This window comes from Leguminivora glycinivorella, chromosome 22 (assembly GCF_023078275.1).
Source record: "Leguminivora glycinivorella isolate SPB_JAAS2020 chromosome 22, LegGlyc_1.1, whole genome shotgun sequence".
Classification (NCBI taxonomy): Eukaryota; Metazoa; Arthropoda; class Insecta; order Lepidoptera; family Tortricidae; genus Leguminivora; species Leguminivora glycinivorella.
Genome location: NC_062992.1, coordinates 3162923 through 3184950, shown reverse-complemented (window position 1 = coordinate 3184950; position 22028 = coordinate 3162923). Strand labels below are relative to the sequence as shown.

The 22028-nt window shown below is 38.1% G+C and overlaps 1 protein-coding gene across 1 annotated transcript in view; it reads right to left on the bottom strand.

The window, feature by feature from the left end:
- Positions 1-22028, bottom strand: part of LOC125237815 (5-oxoprolinase) — a 42756-nt gene that overhangs the window by 9709 nt on the left and 11019 nt on the right. Inside the window, 17 exon segments of the mRNA XM_048145008.1 lie at positions 1854-1964; positions 2855-2952; positions 3456-3631; positions 4423-4535; positions 4960-5107; positions 5469-5613; positions 6455-6587; positions 7080-7136; positions 7499-7583; positions 8596-8741; positions 9562-9713; positions 13259-13392; positions 13925-13992; positions 14298-14437; positions 18135-18287; positions 19042-19149; positions 21699-21796. Coding sequence (XP_048000965.1) covers positions 1854-1964; positions 2855-2952; positions 3456-3631; positions 4423-4535; positions 4960-5107; positions 5469-5613; positions 6455-6587; positions 7080-7136; positions 7499-7583; positions 8596-8741; positions 9562-9713; positions 13259-13392; positions 13925-13992; positions 14298-14437; positions 18135-18287; positions 19042-19149; positions 21699-21796 — 2065 coding nt within the window.

Below are 22028 nucleotides of genomic sequence, written 5' to 3'. Positions count from 1 at the left end.
AGATTGCGGACAGTGTCAATTTAGTGTTACCATCTCACACGAATTGACTCCGATTATTTTTCAAAATAAATTTGTGCAAACACCATATAAAATCAAAACAACTCTGGTGTAAAAAACAGTGCTTCGTTTAATATTCTAATTATAAATGGTTAAACCCTTTTCCGAATGAATTAAAATAATTCACTGTTCCTGATCGGTTTAGCCATTATAACATCCGTTATAAATGCACTGAGACAAAGGTTGAGGTTATGTATGAACAGAGGTTGACAGTCAGTTTACATGTAAAATTGTTGCCATATATAGAATTCTTCATTAAAATAATAATTTTCAAAATTTAGTTAAAGTTGTCTGAATCTAAGGTTACGTGCCCCGTGTGCAAACACCATTTAAAAATTATATTGAACGTAAGAAGGTAAGTCATACAGAACAATTTTGTGATAAGATAATATATTATTACAATTAATAATTTCGCCATTTACGTAAATAATCGTTTATAGAATATAATTATAATGATTAGTTCTGTTAGTTTTTTCATACGCCACACTGAATGTCTCTTCGCGATAGAGAATGTTACACACACTGACACACTAAATAATGTGACCAGTATAATGAAAATAAAGTCCAACGAGTTAAAATTAATTTTAAAACTCTTTCATTTTAATAAAGTTTAGAAGACAAAAAATACCTATATTTCTTATCATTGTATTAAAGTTACATATATTTTTTTATTTCTCAACAATAATAAGTAGTAAACAACACAAAAAAAAAACGATTTTAAACTGAGACTCTTTTAGACGTGACGATATTTATTTACCTTATTACTTTTGAATACATTCATAGCACTGGCAATCTTTTTGTATCCGTATATGATTTCCAGTGTCAAAAACAAATGTCATTGGAGCAAATTTGGCGACACGTCCGCTCCGAACGAGCCCGATCGGGCGTCTGACTAAATAGAATCTGTTCGCAGTTTTGACGTTTGTATGGAAAATTTACTAAAGTTTATATTGAACATTGATTTTATTCGTTCTCTTTGTAAGGAAAAATATGAAAAGGTAATAATTCTGTAGTCCAGTTATCTAGCTTATAAAATAACATTATTTTAAAACTAAAACACGGTCGTACATATTCAAATTTATGAAGATGCCGACAGGGGCCGACCGCATTTTAGTTACAACTTTAAGTAAGTATGTATCTAAAATTGGAAGTGTTTCCTGATTTGTATTACACACAATTTTGCATACACATACTTAAAGTTTATAATTATCAAGAAAGCCTTTTGTTTGCCTAAAAGGTTTTCGAAGTAATTGCCATTTGATTTGAAGTATTTTTAGACAAATATTGATGTCGTTTACTGTATTTTAGTAGCATGATAACACACATGTAAACTACTGAATTTTTAGTTTAGGATATAAGTAATGCGACAGCATCAATTTTAGCAGCCTAAAGTGTACAAAATTGAGCTCAGCTCACTCAGACGTGAGCACTATTTGCGGGTTTTCTTAAACTAGCGTCAGGAAAAAAATCATAATTAATTCAGGGAGTAACTTTTCCTTGATGTTAACTACTGATTTTGTAGATAAGAATACGCGCTGTTTAAAACAAGTGCTTTTCTTATCAATAAGTATATACTGAAACTAAAACCGGACGTAGAAAACTACCAATTTTACGATTTTCTACTTTTTGATATTGACGGCCTCTTAAGCATATCTCGCACGGCGATCTCAGCGTTCTTCTGTATGTGTGCCATGTACGCTTGCCTTGCACCACGTCGACCTTAGTGGTTTATCCGAAATTGAATTTAGTAGATAAGCAGTACACTTTAGATCTCACACCAACAAACTCAACTTTACCTTGAGCATGTCTCGCACGGCAATCTCAGCGTTCTTCTGTATGTGTGCCATGTACGCTTGCACCACATCAAGTCCGTAGTGGTTTATCAGCTCTCCTACTAGTTGAATTCCCTACACAAATAAAAAATAATTCAAAGACATTGTTAATTTATATTGTAGTAATGTAGTAATTGTTCCTTCACTAAATAAAGTAATTCTTTGTTAAAAAAAAAAAAGACATTTTAAATTAATTATTAAGATGTTGTTGCTACTGATAGATGTGTGGAGGCTATGAGTTTCTTTTTACAGAATACGAACAGACAAACGAACAGCAACACAATAAGGGCTGATTTTCACGGTACAGTCAGCCAAGAAAGTGGTTTACCACTTTATGAAAACATAAGGTCGAAAAGTGGTAAACCACTTTTTTGGCTGACTGTACAACTGGTACAAGTTCTAGCATGTGAGTTTTATTAAAATGTGGCATGTATGTATGTGTGAACTAACTGTTCCGTCTATTGTCCTTTCAGTCGTCGGCAACCCAAAGTCTCCTTAGAACTTTTACACTCTTTTTTTGCTGTGTACTGAACACAGCAAAAAGAGTGTACAAGTTTCTAATGGGTTGGCAACGCGCACGCGATACTCCTTGAGTTGCAAACGTCCACAGGTGACGGTGACCGCTTTCCATCAGCCGGACCGTATGCTCGTTTGCCACCGACGTAGTATAAAAAAACTATTTATAATTGCATACACAAACGCGCACCGTCTAAATAAACCTTAAGGCTTAGTACAGACTACGTTAGTATTTTAGTGGAGGGGCGAGTGTTTGTGATTAAAGTACTAGTGACTAAAGGGTCCCTAAGCTCCATGTGCTGCATATATCCTTTTCGCCATGCCAATGCAAAGTCACAAATTCTTGCCACTCGACTAAATTACTAAAATATGTAGTTCAAACTGGGCCTTAGGATAAACACGCAGCTTGTGTCAGTAACGGTAGCTTAAAGGTAGTTAAATAAACCCACCCGTTGGTTAGCAGCGACTTGCGCCTTTAGATCGGACAAGTTATCAGCCAAATTGCGTGTGCCAGAACAGCCTTCTTCCTCACCAGGTTTCATCAGCTCTGAAACAGTTTTTAAACCTTAGGCAGTTATCCACCAGGCAACAAGAATAATCTTTGGCTTTCTAATGAAATATAAGGAAATTGAGCCCTAAGTGCGTTTTCACATTATCCGATCTGATATCGAATGTAGGACCGATATCCCATACATTTAAGCCGCCATCTTTGATTCGATATCGGATCGGATAATGAGAAAACGCACTAATCCTCCATCAGTAAGGCCTAACCTTCGTAAGCTCTTTTGCGTTGAACTTTCTCCAGAAACCAGCGAGAATGACTTGAAAGCAGCTCCCTGCTGTTTGAGAGACAGGGAGTGGGGAGGCAAAGACCCCGGATTGAAGACTCGAATATTAAAATTACTAGTCTCAAACATTAACCCTTAAATGCATGACCTTGACCTTGACAAAGATTTATTCAAATTTGAATTTTGACAAGCTGTCAATAGAGTCAAAAATACATGATGCATATATACATCACCATGCATTTAAGGGTTAATAGGATCTAACCTGCTGTAAGCTCCTTCTCATTGAACTTTCCCCCATCCACCAGTAAGAATGACTTGAAAGCAGCCCCCTCCTGTTTGAGAGATACGGAATGTGGAGGCATAGACCCTGGAGTTAGGCCTCCGATGTCCGCGTGGTGACCTCGGGACGCCACGAAGAATATTGGACGGCCGCGACCGCTGTAAATGAGGGACGAGGGACGAGTGACGAATTGTCTTTGGAAGGTTTCTAAAATGCAGGCCATTTATACGATTTGTTAACTTTTCTTGTCGCAACTAAGTCATTATTCCTCTAAGTTTTTTTCCAAATATCACAACGGTGAACCACGACGGATGAAAACCTAAGCCCTTGGGTCTCCGCAGCTAGTTTGTCTAGTTATCCTTTTATCCTTTTCCAAATTATGATTTAATGCCTGACCAGCACGGGAAGCATGGTCGCGCGATAGACGATAAAATATCGCACTTACAAATAGTGCGATAGGGACGGCCTGCTATTTTATCGTCTATCGCGCGACCATGCTTCCCGTGCAGAAATATGTATATATCTACGCGCTGTGTTGCGGAATTTCATTGGAACAATTTTTTCATACTATTCCGAACTGTAACCGTATATATCAGAATAGCATAGCCCTCTTGACATTCGTACTGTATCCATACTAATATTATAAATGGGAAAGTGTGTGTGTCTGTTTGTTTGTCCGTCTTTACGGTCAAACGGAGCGACGAATTGACGTGATTTTTGAAGTGGAGATAGTTGAAGCGATGGAGAGTGTCATGGGTTACTTTTTGTCTCTATCTAACGCGAGCGAAGCCACGGAAAAAAGCTAGTAATAATATTTTCGGGTCAGGCTTTACACAAGATCAGACAAAGACTGAAAGCATCTACGAATAAGTTATGGGGAAAGGATCAGCTAATCTGCTCAAAATTTGACAACCTGACCTGGTTCTGACGTGCTTAGGCCAGTACTTACTTGTGAAATACTGGTGTAATGACGGTAAGGTCCGGTAGATGGGAACCTCCCGCCTTGGGGTGGTTGGCGAGAAGTACGTCACCCGGCTTCAGAGAATCACCGCGGACTTTCATCTAAGGAAACCGAAATTTGCGTTAGTGGACTTATTGGCAAAAGGCAAAGAGGCCTCCATAAAGGAATTTGCGTGAAAAAGGGAAAGAGGCTTTTCCTTAAAGGAATTTGAGATAGTCTGTCGCCTACTGCTACGGTTACTATGAAGCCTAATTAATGGTATACGTTTGAACAGCTCACTTTTGTGGCTCAGTTTATTGAAGTTCTCTGATCACAGGTTTAGTAAAAACGTAAAAACGTCACTTCGGTAGACAATATTATAAAAGTTAGTGACTCTAGTACACTATACCATTTTTATGAGTCAGATTAAGTGTCATCCGCTTGTAAAAATTTAACCCAAACATTTTAGGTATCTTTAACTTTTGTCATGCCTTAGAAGAGATATAACCAATTGACTATACGATAACATCTGTCTGATCCACTTACCTGGTATTGCACAGTCTCCTGCATAGCGCCTAGATGCACTGGTATGTGAGGCGCGTTGGATACCAGGCCGCCATCAGGTCCGAACAGCGCGCAAGAGAAATCCAGTCGTTCCTTGATGTTCACAGAGATTGAGGTTCTTTGCAGTACTCTGTGATCAAAATGGTAAATATAGAATATTTCTTAAAAATCTAAATTAGATTTTAACGATATCGGGGGATTCTTACAAACCTATAACAATTAAAGTATGAGGGAGAAGCAGAATCTGGAAGGAGGGGCAGACCTCGGAGGACTTTCGCTAATCAAATCAAGGAAATCCTAAAGAAAGGCCAGTTTAGGAGGGCCTTAAACCGGCAACAGTATAACAGGAACGTTATGAAAGCGACAGAATTGAAGCAAGTAGGACCCGTGACCTCTGCCTACCCCGCCAAGAAGTTCAGTGGAAAAACGATAACCAAAGGAAATGGAGCTATATGTCGTAGGTATTTTTTTGTATAATATTTGCCACTCACCTGCCCATCTGCTCAGCTATAGACATGAAGCGATGTGAGAAGATGCTGAGCTGTATGGGCTCTAGAGCTGTGGTTATCCGTTTGGGCTGTCCAGAGCCGATTGTTATCTTGATGTCACCCAACTTGGTTATTTCAGCGCGGCAGTCTGCAACAATCAAAATGGACATAAATTATGTTTTACATCATCTTCCTTGCGTTATCCGAGGCTCACGAGATCATAGGGTCCACTTTGACAACTAATCCCAAGATTTGGAGTAGGCTCTAGTTTTTACGAAAGCGACTGCCATCTGACCTTCCAACCCGAAGGGTAACTAGGCCTTATTGAAATTAGTCCGGTTTCCTCACGATGTTTTCCTTCACCAAAAAGCGACTGGCAAATATCAAATGACATTTCGCACATCTTAAGTTCCGAAAAACTCATTGGTACGAGCCGAGATTCGAACCCGCGACCTCCGGATTTGAAAGTCGCACGATCTAACCGGTTCGGTTATCAATAAAGTATGGGGCTTCAATATGAAACCGATTTTATCGACAATCGACAATGTGGTACCTTTTGATTAAAAATGACACATTTGGTAAAAAAAGTACGTTGGAATAGATAGATAGATAGATAGATAGAATACTCTTTATTGGCACACCTCAGCAAGAGATACAGAAAAAAGATACAGCGGAGACAAAACAAATGATTATAAATTCTACCAGACAACCTTTGGGTTAAAAAACATAATCAGAAAGAGTAGGTGCTTCGAAATGAAAAATCATACTTATTCTAATTTCCAACACACAAATTGAATAAACAAACGACTTACATAAACATACTTAAATATAATATACAGCAAGACAGATATATAGTAACAAACCAACAATATACAGCAATCATACCAACCACAAGTAAAAAAGCAATACGATTGAGAACAATGTAATGAGTAAATATACTAGATTAAATATTTCAAACGTAAACATAGTAAATGCCACATTGTTTTTACCAGGCTCCACAAGGGCAGTAGACAGGCTGTCCATGATGATGGCTGGCCCGGGAACAACTTGCTCTGGATGTAATTTGTCCAAAAGGTATACGGCCGTGTCTTGGTATCCGCCTTCGAAGTAAACCTTCACTGACTGAAAAAGGGGTACAGTCAGTAGAAGGAATATACGGAAACAAATCTATTTTTTTTTTCAGAAGTTATAGGCGATTTTAAAATATACTATGTGAACTTTTTGGGCCTAAGGGCCGGTTTGCATCAAACCATCTCCGTTAAAGCGTTCGTTAAATTTTATTGTATGGGAAGTTCTATAGACGTGTGCTGAGTGACGATGAAGTGTCTGTCAAATCTAGTTGATGTAACTGGCCCTTAGTTGTTAAAATGTATAGTTTTCTACTAACAACTTGTCCTTGTCTAACAAGGGCCTGTCTGTGTTTAAACTGTCTATGTGTGTGTCTAAGTATAAACAGGCAAAGTGTTCAAAAAAATCAGACCGAATGTCCTGAGCTCCTATAATCTTTTTTTTTTACTAAGACTATAATTTACCAAGATTTCTATAACCTAATATTTTTCTTCTAATCTCGATGATCATGATAGCTAGTTAAAAAATCGTTTCGGTTTGACTAACCTTCTCAGATACCGGTTTAGTCCCCTTTCCACTAGGTGGCGCTGTTTCTTCTGCTACCTATGGAAGAAAAACGATAATACACTTAGAAATAAGTACACAGCAAAAAGGAGTGTACAAGTTTCTAATGGGTCGGCAACGCGCATGTGACACCTCTTGGGTTGCAGGCGTCCATATGTTATGGTGACTGCTTTCCATCAGGCGGACCATATGCTTGTTTGCCACCGACGTGGTATTAAAAAAAACACAAAATCTGGTAATCCAAAATGTGTTAACAAAAGTTACGCCTACAATTCAATTATTACATATATTATATATTGATATTAATAAAAGCACAATTTTACACGTCATAATAAAAGCACACACGACACGACACACATACAAAACACATTGTCTTATACTTAATATTTAAAATATCTCACCTCGCTCAAACCAACGCCTCTAACTCGAATGTCATCCACTATGACATCTCTGACAGCAAGCGTGAACCCAAACTCATTCTGGTACCTGTATCATAAAATTCATAAAAGTCATATAATACATAATTTCTTGAAACATTAACTACTAGGATGCACTGGTAGGATAAACTTTTCTAGATTTTGACATCCTATCAAACCGGCCAACCCGGGCAAACGACGCAACGGAGCCACGCTGTTACGTCATCGCCCAAATCAATTGTTTAGTTGTAAACTTTTATTGTTTGCTTGTTTTTTTTCATGTTCTTATTTACTGTTTTTTTTTTTTATTTAAGTTTCATGACGCATTGGATTTATATGTATTGTCATTGAAATATGTTTTCAAATAAATAAATAAATAAATCAATCCATATAAATAACATCCAAGCTATATTCTTTTACAGAACATCACGCAGGTGGCGCGGTCGCCATGTGAAGAGAGGGTTTTAACACATTCTTGCTCAACCGACACTCTGTCAGTCTCAAGGCCACAAAATGATTGTCATGTCATATTGTTTTATAATTTTGGATCGTCTGGCCTGAGAAAGAAATCATAAAATCCGATGGTTGTCAGATAGAGAATGGCATTAGGCATTAAGTCCGCCATTTATACATTTTTGTTCATTTGTGCAATAAACACATACATATAATCACGCCTGTATCCCATAAAGGGGTAGACAGAGCACATGAACTACTAAGTTTCAGTGCCACTTTTGGCAAAAAGGGGTTGAAAGAAATCCGAATTGTGACATTGTGCAATAAATCCATACTAATATTATAAATGGGATAGTGTGTGTGTCTGTTTGTTTGTCCGTCTTTCACGGCAAAACGGAGCCACGAATTGACGTGATTTTTTAAGTGGAGATAGTTGAAGAGATGGATAGTGATATAGGCTACTTTTTGTCTCTTTTTAAGGCGAGCAAAGCTAATATTAAATAAATGAAATACCCGATGGTCAAGTTTTTGGCACTGAATGTGTTAAACGATGGACAATTCTGGCATATGATTATATTTTCCATCTCAAACTAACAGAAGTATGCTAAAGATAGGTATAACAGAAGTACCTCGTGACGAACGCAGTATAGAAGTCCCCGTGTTGCGTGGCAGGCTTGCCCGTGGCTGGTACAGGGGACACCATGAGCGCGCAATCTGTTCCGACATAGCGCAGATGCAGGTATGGCTCCGTTTGGATCCGTGCGTCCGAGAAGCCCTGCCGAAAAGTGTCGCATTCATTTTATGTTACATACTCACATATGTATATCTTTACACATGTAGCTTGCTAGCTTGTCAAAAATGTGTAAGTAAATAGTGGACGTGACGATAAGGTTACCAAAGCGGAAAGGGTTTTTTTTTTAGTAAGAGCGATATGCCACCTGTACCACATCTCGGACACTGGCGATCAAATATATGAAAGAGGCGCGTTCCTAGCACACATTCTAAGCTCGTGTAGGTGAACTTAAGTCGTACCATGCTTGTATGAGTGAAATATGACAGGCCGACGGTTCGCGTTTTTGACAGGCGGTAACTGTGAGGTAACCGAGGGGGTGGGCGGCGCTTTTAGCGGGGAGCGGGAGTGGCCATACTGTACGATAGTACTCTTTCTTATACTGTGACCTAGGTTCTAGCTGGATCCGCGCTTGTGGTTGGACCTAAGGTTTTTGAGCAGTCATACCTGTTTCCTCAGCTTGTCCCTGCAGACAGCAGCTAGCACGTCCAGCTGTCGGTCTATATCCTGGAAGTTGTTGGGCGCGTACACACAACCGCTCGGCTGTTGCGCCTCGTGGACCACGTGGGCTAACGCCATGCCGTAGGCTGACAAGATTCCTGCAATGCACGATAGTTATTTGATACCTGTTTCCGCAGCTTGTCTCTGCAGACAGCAGCTAGCACGTCGAGCTGTCGGTCTATATCCTGGAAGTTGTCGGGCGCGTACACACAACCGCTCGGCTGTTGCGCCTCGTGGACCACGTGGGCTAACGCCATGCCGTAGGCTGACAGGATTCCTGCAATGCACGATAGTTATTTGATACCTGTTTCCTCAGCTTGTCTCTGCAGACAGCAGCTAGCACGTCCAGCTGTCGGTCTATATCCTGGAAGTTGTTGGGCGCGTACACACAACCGCTCGGCTGTTGGGCCTCGTGAACGACGTGGGCTAACGCCATGCCGTAGGCTGACAGGATTCCTGCAATGCACGATAGTTATTTGTTTTATACGTAACAGAGTGAAAGACAAAAGTTTTCACCACACTAATACGAAAAAACTAACTGTAAAACAACAAATTAAATTTATCAGTTTCTTTAAATCATCTTTTCAATGTCAATTCAACTAGTACACCGGTCAAATCTTACATGAAAATCGGCTAAAAAAACAAAGTGTGATGTAAAGCTGTATTTTTGGTATGTTATTTGGAGTCCTTGGGGGAATGTAAGACTATATTTTGCAAGCAAAAAAAAAGTGTGCTAACTTCGTAATTTAAAAAAAAAAGTAAAAAAATCGGACTTTTTTGGTTTTTATTTTTTTATTAAAAAACTATGCGTTTTTGGTCAAAAATTGCTTTGTAATGTTGAAAGCGCATTAAATTTCAAACAGTTTGACATCTTTTTTATCAATGTCCGTCAAATAGTTTTCGAGATATGAAGCGTCAAAAAGGTTAATTTTTGACGCATTTATAAAATGTAGCGTTTTGCCAATATTTTTAGACAAATATCTGCAAAATACTTCATGATATGATATATATTGCAATATAACATTGTATAAAATTTATTTTGCTTTAGTTTTAGTGCAAATAAAGGTCAGTAAGACGAATAGTTACTTTGGTAAACAAAAAAATCTATAAATAGAGAAGCCAAGAGTCTGGTAGATTGGTTAAGGTAAAATAGTTTACGCTAAAAGTTTTAGGTTGAAAGTGCTATCTATTCGATCTTACTTTCTTTGATATCCGTTTATCTGAAAAAATTGTCTAAGCTAACTTTGCATCGATTTGACTATTACTAATGAAGAAATAAAATACAGTAAAATTTTGAAGTTTAGTAAATTAGAAAAATAAAACAGAATTAGTTACATTTTCTTTTTTGAGGGTCCTGGTTCTGCATCTTGATGGCACGACTCCTGTAGTGATAGAAAGTCCACTTGAGTTGTATTTGACCACCAATTGCTGTGGAATAAACTACGGGAACGGAAAGCGCCTACGCCAATTATTAAGGTACTGGAGAAGTGGTATTCCCAGCAGAAGAACATAGTAAGATGGAATTCAACTCTGTCCACAGCCAGCGGGCTAAACTGTGGCGTGAGACAAGGAGGCAGTATTTCTCCGGCTCTCTTCAGCGTGTACATGGATGGGCTGTCGCAGGCTTTGACCAGTACCGAGGTTGGCTGCTCCATCAATGGGCAAATGATAAATCACATCGCATATGCAGACGATATGGTCCTACTAGCACCATCTGTGGGAGCTATGCGTAAGTTACTTGCAGAATGCGAGAGATACGCCAGCCAGCATAACATGAGATAAAATCCGGACAAGTCTGAATTTATGCTCATGGAGGCAGCACATATGCCCACACATGTACCACCTCTTTTGCTTGATGGACTTCAATTGCGGAGAGTACACGAAGTCAAATATCTTGGCCACATCTTGTTGTCCAGTTTAAAAGACCAGGAGGACATAGAAAGGCAGAGGCGAGCCACCGCAGTAAGGGCAAACATGTTGGCTAGAAGATTCGCCAAATGTAGTGACAGCGTAAAAAAACAGCTGTTCCTCAGTTTTTGTACAAGCGTGTATACTGTCGAGTTATGGTCCGACTACACCTGCGCGGCGGTGAGAGACCAGGGGCCCATTTCTCAAAGATACAAGTTACAATTTACAAGCGGTTGTCAATGTCTAATATGACAAGTTGGAAAGAGACTTCCGCTTGTAACTGGTAACTTTCAGTTTTGAGAAATGGGCCCCTGCGCGTGCAATACAACACATGTAGTATGTTAGTCAGTTCTAAAGTTCTGTCACAAAGGTTTTAAGTGATAAAAACTTTATTGACAGATATTTCTTACTATGCATATGCATGGTTTGAATTGAAAGCTCATTTCATACTGAATAAATTGCAATATTACTTAAAGTACTTTGCTGTCACAGTTTCGCGTGGTTCCTTGTAACATCTGAAAATTTGGTAAAAAAAAACAAGTCAAGAAACACGCGACCTCTTCCGGACGTTTTTATTTTTTATTTATTTTTGGGTGGCTTAATATGCTTTAATGATACTTATTATAAACGCTGGGTCTTTTATCTTTAAGTTTGTATATGATTTTTGTGAATTAAATGAACAATATTGCGACTGTACAACGTTTTGTTGCACATTCCCGTTGATGATTGTGAAATCTAAGCGTTTTACTGAAAAGTACCCAAGTTCTAAAGGTTACTAGCAGTCTTAAAGATTTCTAGGAAAATGAAATACCAGTAATTCAATATGCCCAAATTGAGAGAACTCATACTAAAAAAATAATTATTTTATTTGGCTAATGTAACAATGTTTTTTTCTTCCTTTTGCGAAGTCTATTTTTCCGCGTGCTGACGTCTATCGACAAACTCAAAGTAATCAAGGATTCTTAAAAATCACGATCTACATTTTCGATCGTTTATATCACATTTTAATAAGTATAAAACAGGTTTTGATATCATGTATTTTTTATTGAATAAAAACCTTTATATACAATTTTATCAGCAGTTAAAGCATTTGTGACAGAACTTTAGGACCGACTAAGTATGTACTGATATTTCGTTAAACGGAGAATACTATGATACGGGCACGTCCACGACAACGCTCGTGAGATTGCATCGATGTTATTGACCCTCAGTGATATGCTTTAAAAACCAGTCCGTACAAGAACAATTCCAGAACAATCTGATTCAATTAATGAGGGTTTTCTAGGTCTGAGGTCTTTCTGACCGTAAACTTAACTTACTAAATAAATGTTGATTTGATATACGCAAATATGTGTCTGAGTAATACTTGAACAGCCCCCAAATAATAATAATTCGTTCTCCGCTACGGCTCCTGTAAATATATGTAAACTATCCCATTTGGCCATTACCATCCACCGATTATTTCTGATCCAGTTATACTAGACTAATCCTATTTTTTTAAATAACTGGCACTCTTTTGGTCTTAAATGAAAGTTAGTGAAATTTTCTACATTTTTATTTTACAATTTATGTAATAGCCTGAGTTGTTTTGCTGATATCTGTCTCAAAATATTAGCAAAACGAATATTTTCATAGAAAGGGGAAAAATGCTCTTTTTTTGACGCTTCATATCTCAAAAAATATTTGACGGACATTGATAAAAAAGATTTTAAACTGTTTGGAATTTAATGCGCTTTCAACATTACACAGCAACTTTTGACCAAAAATGCATAGTTTTTTAATAAAACGACAAAAACCAAAGAAAGTCTGATTTTTTTACTTTTTTTTTAAATTACGAAGTTAGCACACCATTTTTTTGCTTGCAAAATATAGTCCTACATTCCCCCAAGGACCCCAAATAACATACCAAAAATGCAGCTTTACATCACACTTTGTTTTTTTATTTCTCTTTTTGACCAGTGTATAGCCAGCGACATCAAATTACAATTTTATACATATAGGCAATAAGGATCAAGCATTACAGAGAGTTACTATCAAAGTAAAACGTGTAGTCACTGACCTACTCCTGCAGTATAGTGAGCCACGGTACTAACCTGCGTACTTGTGCAGCAGGACGGTAGTGACGCCGAGTGTGCGCGCCACGGCGCACGCGTGCTGGCCGCCCGCGCCGCCGAAGCACGCCAGCGCGTGACGCGACGCGTCGTGACCGCGGGCTGTTGTCAGCGCGCTGTGACAAACAATCAATCAGTGTATGCTCTGAGTGCACGCTCAAAGCGGACACCGGCGATCAAATATATGAATATATTAAAGTTATATATTATGTGTACTATGTTTAGTTATATTTAGTATGCTGTAATTGTAGCACCGCTCACAGTCTCTCTGCTTAGCCTCGAGGTTCACTGGTAGAGAATGCTTTAAAGCCGCCTTCCGCCTTTTTGTACTACATGATTTTTATAGAGAGGCGCGTTCCTAGCACACAGTCAGGCCTGTCCCACTCGCGCGTGTAGGCATCAAACTGTAAGTACCCCTCGCGAGGGGCAAATCAGTAGGGCCTCACGGGCGAGCGGTGACGCACGCGCGAGAGTTGTTCGTTGCATACCTAAATAGTCTAAATACTGATTCGACCGCTGTCACAGAATTGATATTTTATGTACTATTATGTATTCTGTGACACAGTCTAAGCTTGTGTAGGTGAACGCGTACTGTGCTTACATGAGTGACAGCGAACCTCACATCTCGGAAAATTTACTTTGACTTACTTTATAGGTCTGCACATTGCTTCATTTGCGACATTTAGGAATCCCATAGCCACTTCTTCCATGCTCATCTGAAAATATAATCTTTAATAAATAAAATGCCAATATCATTCCAGTAATAAACTAACAAAAAAATTGAAAAAGAACTATCGACAAAATTTTAATTTAAAAAAAAACCCCGATATAGTAGACCGATTTCACTCCCGAATAATTTCAGCTTTCAAACAAAAAAAACTAAGTCTAAACCGGTTCATCCGTTCGGGAGCTACGATGCCATAGACAGACACACACAGCACTCCGAACCGAAGAACTTATAACACCCCATCGTTTTTGCCTCGGGGGTTAAAACGAAAAATTTTCATAGTAAACGTTTTACCTGTTTTCCGCCATCAGCTTTCAGGAAACCGTTGATTTCGTCTGTCATCTTTTTGAAAGCTTTGATCGTTGCTTCCTTGTCTAAAGGCTCATTCTCCTTCGGACCAAAGATTTTAGGGAAATATTCAGGTAGAAGGCGGCCTGTGAAGCAGATTATTCAGTCAGTTACAAAGAAAAGGCATGGTAAGATCCTAACTAGAAGAAAAGTCATGGTAAGATCCTAACTACAAGGTATGATTTTTAGGGTTCCGTAGTCAACTAGGAACCCTTATAGTTTCGCCATGTCTGTCTGTCCGTCCGTCCGTCCGTCCGTCCGTCCGTCCGTCCGTCCGCGGATAATCTCAGTAACTGTAAGCACTAGAAAGCTGAAATTTGGTACCAATATGTATATCAATCACGCCAACAAAGTGCAAAAATAAAAAATGGAAAAAAATGTTTTATTAGGGTACCCCCCTACATGTAAAGTGGGGGCGGATATTTTTTTTCATTCCAACCCCAACGTGTGATATATTGTTGGATAGGTATTTAAAAATGAAGAAGGGTTTACTAAGATCATTTTTTGATAATATCAATATTTTCGGAAATAATCGCTTCTAAAGGAAAAAAAGTGCGTCCCCCCCCTCTAACTTTTGAACCCTATGTTCAAAAAATATGAAAAAAATCACAATAGTAGATCTTTATGAAAACTTTCTAGGAAAATTGTTTTGAACTTGATAGGTTCAGTAGTTTTTGAGAAAAATACTGAAAACTACGGAACCCTACACTGAGCGTGGCCCGACACGCTCTTGGCCGGTTTTTTTAATACTACGTCGGTGGCAAACAAGCATACGGTCCGCCTGATGTAAAGCGGTCACCGTAACCTATGGACGCCGGCAACTCAAGGGGTGTCACATGCGCGTTACCGACCCATTAGAAACTTGTACACTGCTTTCTACTGTGTTAAGCATTTCTTATCAATAAGATTATGGATACATATTTCTTGCAACGCGATAGGAATTGACAACGTTTCAAAATTTTCATAGTCCCTGAATCGAAAACCATGTCGAGATATACGCCTGTAGATCACAAAAATATATTTTGCCATATTTTTAGTAAAATATTCTTAAAAATAGTTTAAAGGGAAAGTGACGTTACATTTATGTAGTTGTTTGGAGCTGCCACTATAAACAAAAAAAATCTTCCGGCTGAGATGTCACTTGAGTTTAACTGTGACGCTCATCACCGCTCGTAGTATGGAGATTAGAGGTAAGGAGCGAAAGCTTTATAAGTATCAGAAGTGGTGCCCGATTGATATTCCGAAATAAAATACGCCGATTTTCGGTACGCCGACAACGATTCGCCGACGCCTTTTTTGGCCGAATAACGATTGGGAGATTCTCATTTCGCATAATATTCGTTCGTAAACGGTGTCGATAAGCAGAAATTTGATACGCCGATTTACTTTTCGTCGAATAATCATTTAGTAATTGTAAAAATTGGCCGACAAAAAATTGGTCGAAACACAATAGGTCGAGTGATCATTTGTTTTTATTTTTGGTGAGTTGGCTGGAACTTGCGTACTTACAAACTGTTCTGCGGATTCAAAAATCTAGTTGTTAGAACGTTTAAGTTTAAGAGTAACTCACGTTTATTTCAACTACTTATTTATATTAATCATCATGTTCTGATTCTAAGGATCAATTTAAGTAAATTATGTATTGTTGTTTTCAACTCACCAAATTTTTACTTTTAAAATGTTTACATTTCCCATTCGGAAATTATCACGTTTCTTTTCTAGTTGCCAGCATATGTAAATTATTACCGCAACCAAAGGGGTTTCACATTAGGATACATTATTTGAAAAAAAGTGTCTACTAAGTGCGTAATTTTTTTACAACAACGATTATTCATATTTTAGGCTTTCCTCATAGGTGTTGATGTGTAACATTGTAGCAAAATTATTTCCACCTTGGGCGTAGATAGTATTAGCTTTAAACACCTCACTAAGCTCAGCATTCAATTTACGCCCTTCTGTAAATATGTAATTTTGCTCCCTTGTAACACAATTGGAAATAAGCCTTAAAGTTAATATAGTAATGAATAATAGTTATGAAGGTACGTATAACGGTTATTACTTATTTTTCTTGCAATAGTGTGTTGAGAAGTTTAGTTTAATGTAACTCTATAAGAATTTATGTTTCTAACCTAAAATACCCTATAATGGACGGTGATGCCATTATGGACAAAAAAACACAAATCCTTAAAAATAAGTATCTAAAATTAGTTTCTAAAAACTGACGGCAATGTACCATAAACTAGAGTTATAGAGCTGTTTAATTTTCAAGTTTCAATCAATTCGGGTATTTGTGAAGGATTTGGCGGCAAGATAAAAATCACCAGTTTACTGAAAAAAAAATCAAGACGAATTCTTAGTAACGTTGCTAAGAAAGTTGAGTTCATGTATAAAATAATAAAAAAATAATACTCGGTGTAAACTTGAATGAGTTTTACTTACTGCATTAAGCATGAGATAAGGTATAAAACATAATAGTTTGTTGCTCCAAAGATATAAAGATTTAGCGTTATTTTGCGAGTGTCCATTACTGGAACCCGAAAACTGCGTACCTCCTATGATGGACAAGGAACAAATTACAAAACCAAAATTTACAAGAAACAATCTTATGTTAAAATAATCCAAACTAATTTTATTTATGGTATATGAAATTGACTCTTTGAGTATCAGTTGGCATTAAAAGTAAAATTTTAAACTTATTTCACTGTCCATAATGGGGGATCCATTACTGGAGAACTGCCGTCCATAATTGGAGAAAAAACACCTAGTTTTAATTTTGTAACTATGAAGAAGCCAATAGGAGTATCTATTCTGCAATACGCTTGAAATGTAAAAGAAGGATAGGACATTAAAGATTTAACACGCTCAGCGGTAGAATTTTTACATTTATCAGTGAAATACCAAAAACAGGCGAAATATTTTCTTAAACTGTCCATGATTGGGTTCGTTACCTTACAGTCAGCAAAATTGTCACTTTATTCGAAAATATTTTAACCATGTATAAAATGTGAAACGTTATTCGTCTAAACGTGGCCTAAACGAAAATATTACTTTGCTAAATGAAAAATGTCCAATTGTTGTTCGGATAATTTGCACAGAAGCGAACTGAACTGTATGCGAACCAAGATTCTGCGTAACGTTATTCGACCAAAAGTGACAGCGATAGTTTGATTATTCGGCTAAATGACATTCGGCGAATCGTTGTCGGCGAATCAATAATCGGCTAAAAAATCGTCGGAGAATCATTAGGTAGCCATCAGAAGTGCACATATAAAACCATAGATAGGTGGCGCGGCAATTGCAGGTACATAAGGGTTTGACACGTCATTTTTCGACTGTTCTACTTTGTCAGATTTCCTTCCTTATACTTCTATATTCCATAGCTCGTTGTAATTCAATATTTCTTGACAGTGACACTTGACAGTCAGACATCTCGGACTGTTTAAGCTGACTGTTAAAACTTTTTCTTTAGGAATGATTTTGTCGTTTTCTTAGGTGTATGAAACAACACATGTGACGTCATTAAGTTGAGTCTTGACGTTTGTACTTACGCTCTTTCTGCTCGAAGTAGTAATAAAAAGGGATTATCGCATTGAAATAGCAGTTTTTTTGAAAAATAAAAAAATACGTGTACCTTTTATTATTGAGTTCTTTCAAACCAAACAATAAAAAGTAATACTCAAAAATATGAAATGTTGTCAATTTTAACACGAATATGCTTTCCTCTTTAGGAAAAGTTTAAAAAACAAAAAGCCAGCAGTTACTGTTACAAGTAGAAAGACTTACCAAGCAGTAGATTAGCGTCGGTGACAGTAAGAGGGCCGCCCTTTCTGTAGCAAGCGGGACCCGGGTGGGCTGACGCGGACTCGGGCCCGGCCGCGAACAGACCAGAGCGGAAAGTTAACATGGACCCGCCGCCAGCGGCTACTGTGTTTATGTCTGGTAAACAAATAGAATAGAATAGAATAGAATAGAATAGAATAGAATAGAAGAAATTTATTCAGAAAACGCTTAAATTTAGGAATTACATAGACAGTACTAATTCATTGTTAAGCATCACTGAAAGGGTCTCCACTCAGCTTAATGTCAAGATACCACTTAAGAATCTCTAAAACAAATATAAAAGGTTATCTCCTGAGGACTTTCGAAATTAGCTCGCTTAAATGTAACTGTGACAAATAGGCTTCTTGCCTCCTAGTCAAATCAGCTTCTTTTTGTGAACTGTCAAAACAAATTAGAACGACTTACTAATATGGAATTTAAATAAAATCGAATTGAGTGACGTCACGGTCAGGTCAACTCAGTCACTTTATATATTTCTACCTGACTTATTAAACAGAAATTGGATTTAAAAATAACTTCTGTTCATGTTTTTCTTAATACATAGTTATCTGATGGTTTATTTCGTGCATGGTATAAAACATTTTATTTTAACTACATCCAAGTTCCGTATTGACGAAGAGTTAAAACTGAAAGGAAGCGGGTAGTAAAAAGTTACATAAATACATACATACATACATACAATCACGCCTGTATCCCATAAAGGGGTAGGCAGAACACATGAAACTACTAAAGCTTCAGTGCCACTCTTGGCAAATAAGGGGTTGAAAGAAAACGAAACTGTGACATTGCAGTGACAGGTTGCCAGCACATAAATACCTAAGTATAACTTCAATTACTTGCTATAACTCACCTAACTGCGGTGCCTGGATGGTGACTCCAGCGGTCGTGGCCTCGTGAACATGTTCCAACGCGCCAGCATATCTCGACACGTCCGTCGAAGTACCACCCATGTCGAAGCCTGCAATACCGACATCACTTGGGAACTGACATCAACATCATATTTAGAAATAGAAATAGAAATGTTTATTTGCTAGAATACGTCACAATTTAGGTCTTAAAAAATAGATACAGAATCAGTATTCAGTCGACATAAAGCCAACATGCAAAGTGTTTGTATATTACATTCCGTAACGGTACATCAGGTACATGCATATCATTTTAATAGTCTAGATCCTAATATATAAAACAATTTCATAGTAATTAATTGAAATACGGTTGTACTCACGTTATTATATCGCTATTGCTGCGACATGTTTCGGGCCAATTCGGAGGCCCCTCTTCAGGCGTATAGGAGTTCATGCGACGGCTAGACTCCGCAAACTGAACGCCTCCGAATTGGCCCGAAACATGTCGCAGCAATAGCGATATAATAACGTGAGTACAACCGCATTTCAATTAATTATTTGAATATGTCTCACGGAAGTTTAACGTGTATAATTTCATAGTAATTATAAATAAAATAAAATCTTAATTTACACATGAATTGCACATTACAAATTATAAATAAAATCAAATAGTTAAAAAATTTATATATTACAATTTGAAATTTAAATAATCTTTAATACTATAAAAGCAATGATCTTGTAGCCATTTAGTCAGTTATATTCCACCGGAGCTATAGCCTCCTCAGTCTTCATGCACGAATGTTTGTCTCTCACACAGATGTCATATATACCATAGATCAAGCAAACGTATCTACTTAGCGTGTCAAATGAACTCAGTGAAATCCACTGAGTTGTCCGTCTTTACTCGCAGCTTGCAGCTTTCGGGCGTCAATTTTTGTAAGTTGAAGTCAACCAAAACATAAAAAATGCCTCGTTACGTGATATTCAATTGCAACAACACAAAAATTATGAACAATCAAGAGCCTGAGACATATTTAAAATTACAGGCAAGAATCAACTTCAGTACAAAATTTGACACGCTCGGCCCCTATACAAATATATGAATTTGTTTCTTCTATCTAAATTAAGTTCTGTGGTCTCTCATCATCCTCCTTGCGTTATCCCGGGATTTTCCACGGCTCATGGGACCCTGGGGTTCGCTTTGACAACTAATCCAATTTTTGATTTGGCGTAGGCACTGGTTTTTACGAAAGCGACTGCCATCTGACCTTCCAAATCGAAGGGTAAACTAGACCTTATTGGAATTAGTCCGGTTTCCTCACGATGTTTTCCTTCACCGAAAAGTGACTGGCAAATATCAAATGACATTTCGCACATAAATTGCGAAAAACTCATTGGTGTGAGACGGGGTGCGAACCCGCGACCTCCGGAACGAAATTCGCACGTACTTACCGCTACGCTACCCGCGCTTCCCTAATTTTGTCACTACATATTCCAAAATTTATAGGTTCCCAATTTAAAAACAAAGCAAATGCTTCCAGAACTTGCGTTACACATTATCCGATCCTGTATCGAATGTAGGAAGGATATCAAAGGCAAAAATCAATGATGGCGGATCAAATATACCGGATATCAATCCTACATCCGATATCGGATCGGATAATGTGAAGACGCACTTAAGAGGACATCTACGGTTTCACTTGCGACCGATAGCAGAGGTCTAACACGGTTCATCTCAACAAATTTGCTTTTGTATGTCCAGATGTTCTACTCCACACCACACAATTCTTAACCGATTCTCGTGAACTCTTGTAACCAGATTCTATGCACTAACTATTTTGGCTCAGTGATCCAAAGTGAATCTTGGCCTCCGAAACGAGAGATCGCCACCTGTCCCGATCCTGCGCAGCCTCTTGCCAGTCACTGACTTGAAGCCGACGCAGATCCGCCACCACACTGTCCTCCCAGCGATACCTGGGTCGACTCGCCATCAGGCCACCAGCCGGTCGATCCAAGAACGCTCTCTTGACAGCCCGATCGTTTCCCATTCTAAGAGCCAGTTGCATCAACCACATTTGACAGACACATCATCGTCACGCAGCAGATATCTATGGAACTTCTCATACAATAAAAATTTAACGAACGCTTTAACGGTGACAGACGGTTTGATGCAACCGGCCCTAAGTAAGTGACCGAACCAGCGAAGTCGGTGTTCGTTTCGCCGATGATTTTCCTTAGGCATCACATACCTGTTTTTGGTTTGTTATACACCGTGTTTTTTTTTCCGTTAAATTCGACACGTAGCTAGGTTCATTATCAGGAACCACCCTGTATATCACTTTTAGTTAAATTCGCAAAAAAATTTTTTTCATCATTTTCATACATAATAAAGGAATTAATTAGTGTGAGAGACCCTTAAGAATAACATTCAAGTTAGTGTCAAGTGATTGACGGCACATGTCAAAACAAATAACATTAGGAATTGGTAAAGGTTGTCACACACGTGTTCAGTAATTATCTTTATGTTTTTAATAACTCGATAACCGTAAGAGTTAAGACGCTAGTTTCTTAGAGAAATTTATTGTATTTGATCTAAAGAACCATCCCTTAAAGTTAACGGAATTCAATAAAAACAGGTTGTACATAAGAATCCAAAACGTACCTATAACTGGAAGGCCGGTCTCTTTCTGGTACGATGTCATAGCGTACCCCACTACCCCTCCCGCCGGCCCGGACAAGATAGCGCGGGAACCGTTGAACCTACAACGAACATTTTTTTAATTATTATTATATATATTAGGAATTTTTCCTTTATGTGTGCTATAAAACGTTGCTTCATGCCAAATTTCAAGATTCTAGGTCGACTGGAAGTACCCTTTAGGTTTTGATTCCCTTGCGAGTACTTGCGAGTTTCAAAATATGCAGCTTAAATTGCTGTTTCTTTTGATTGCGTTGACATAGAAGTTTGATTTTGTTACAGCTTAAAGGTATT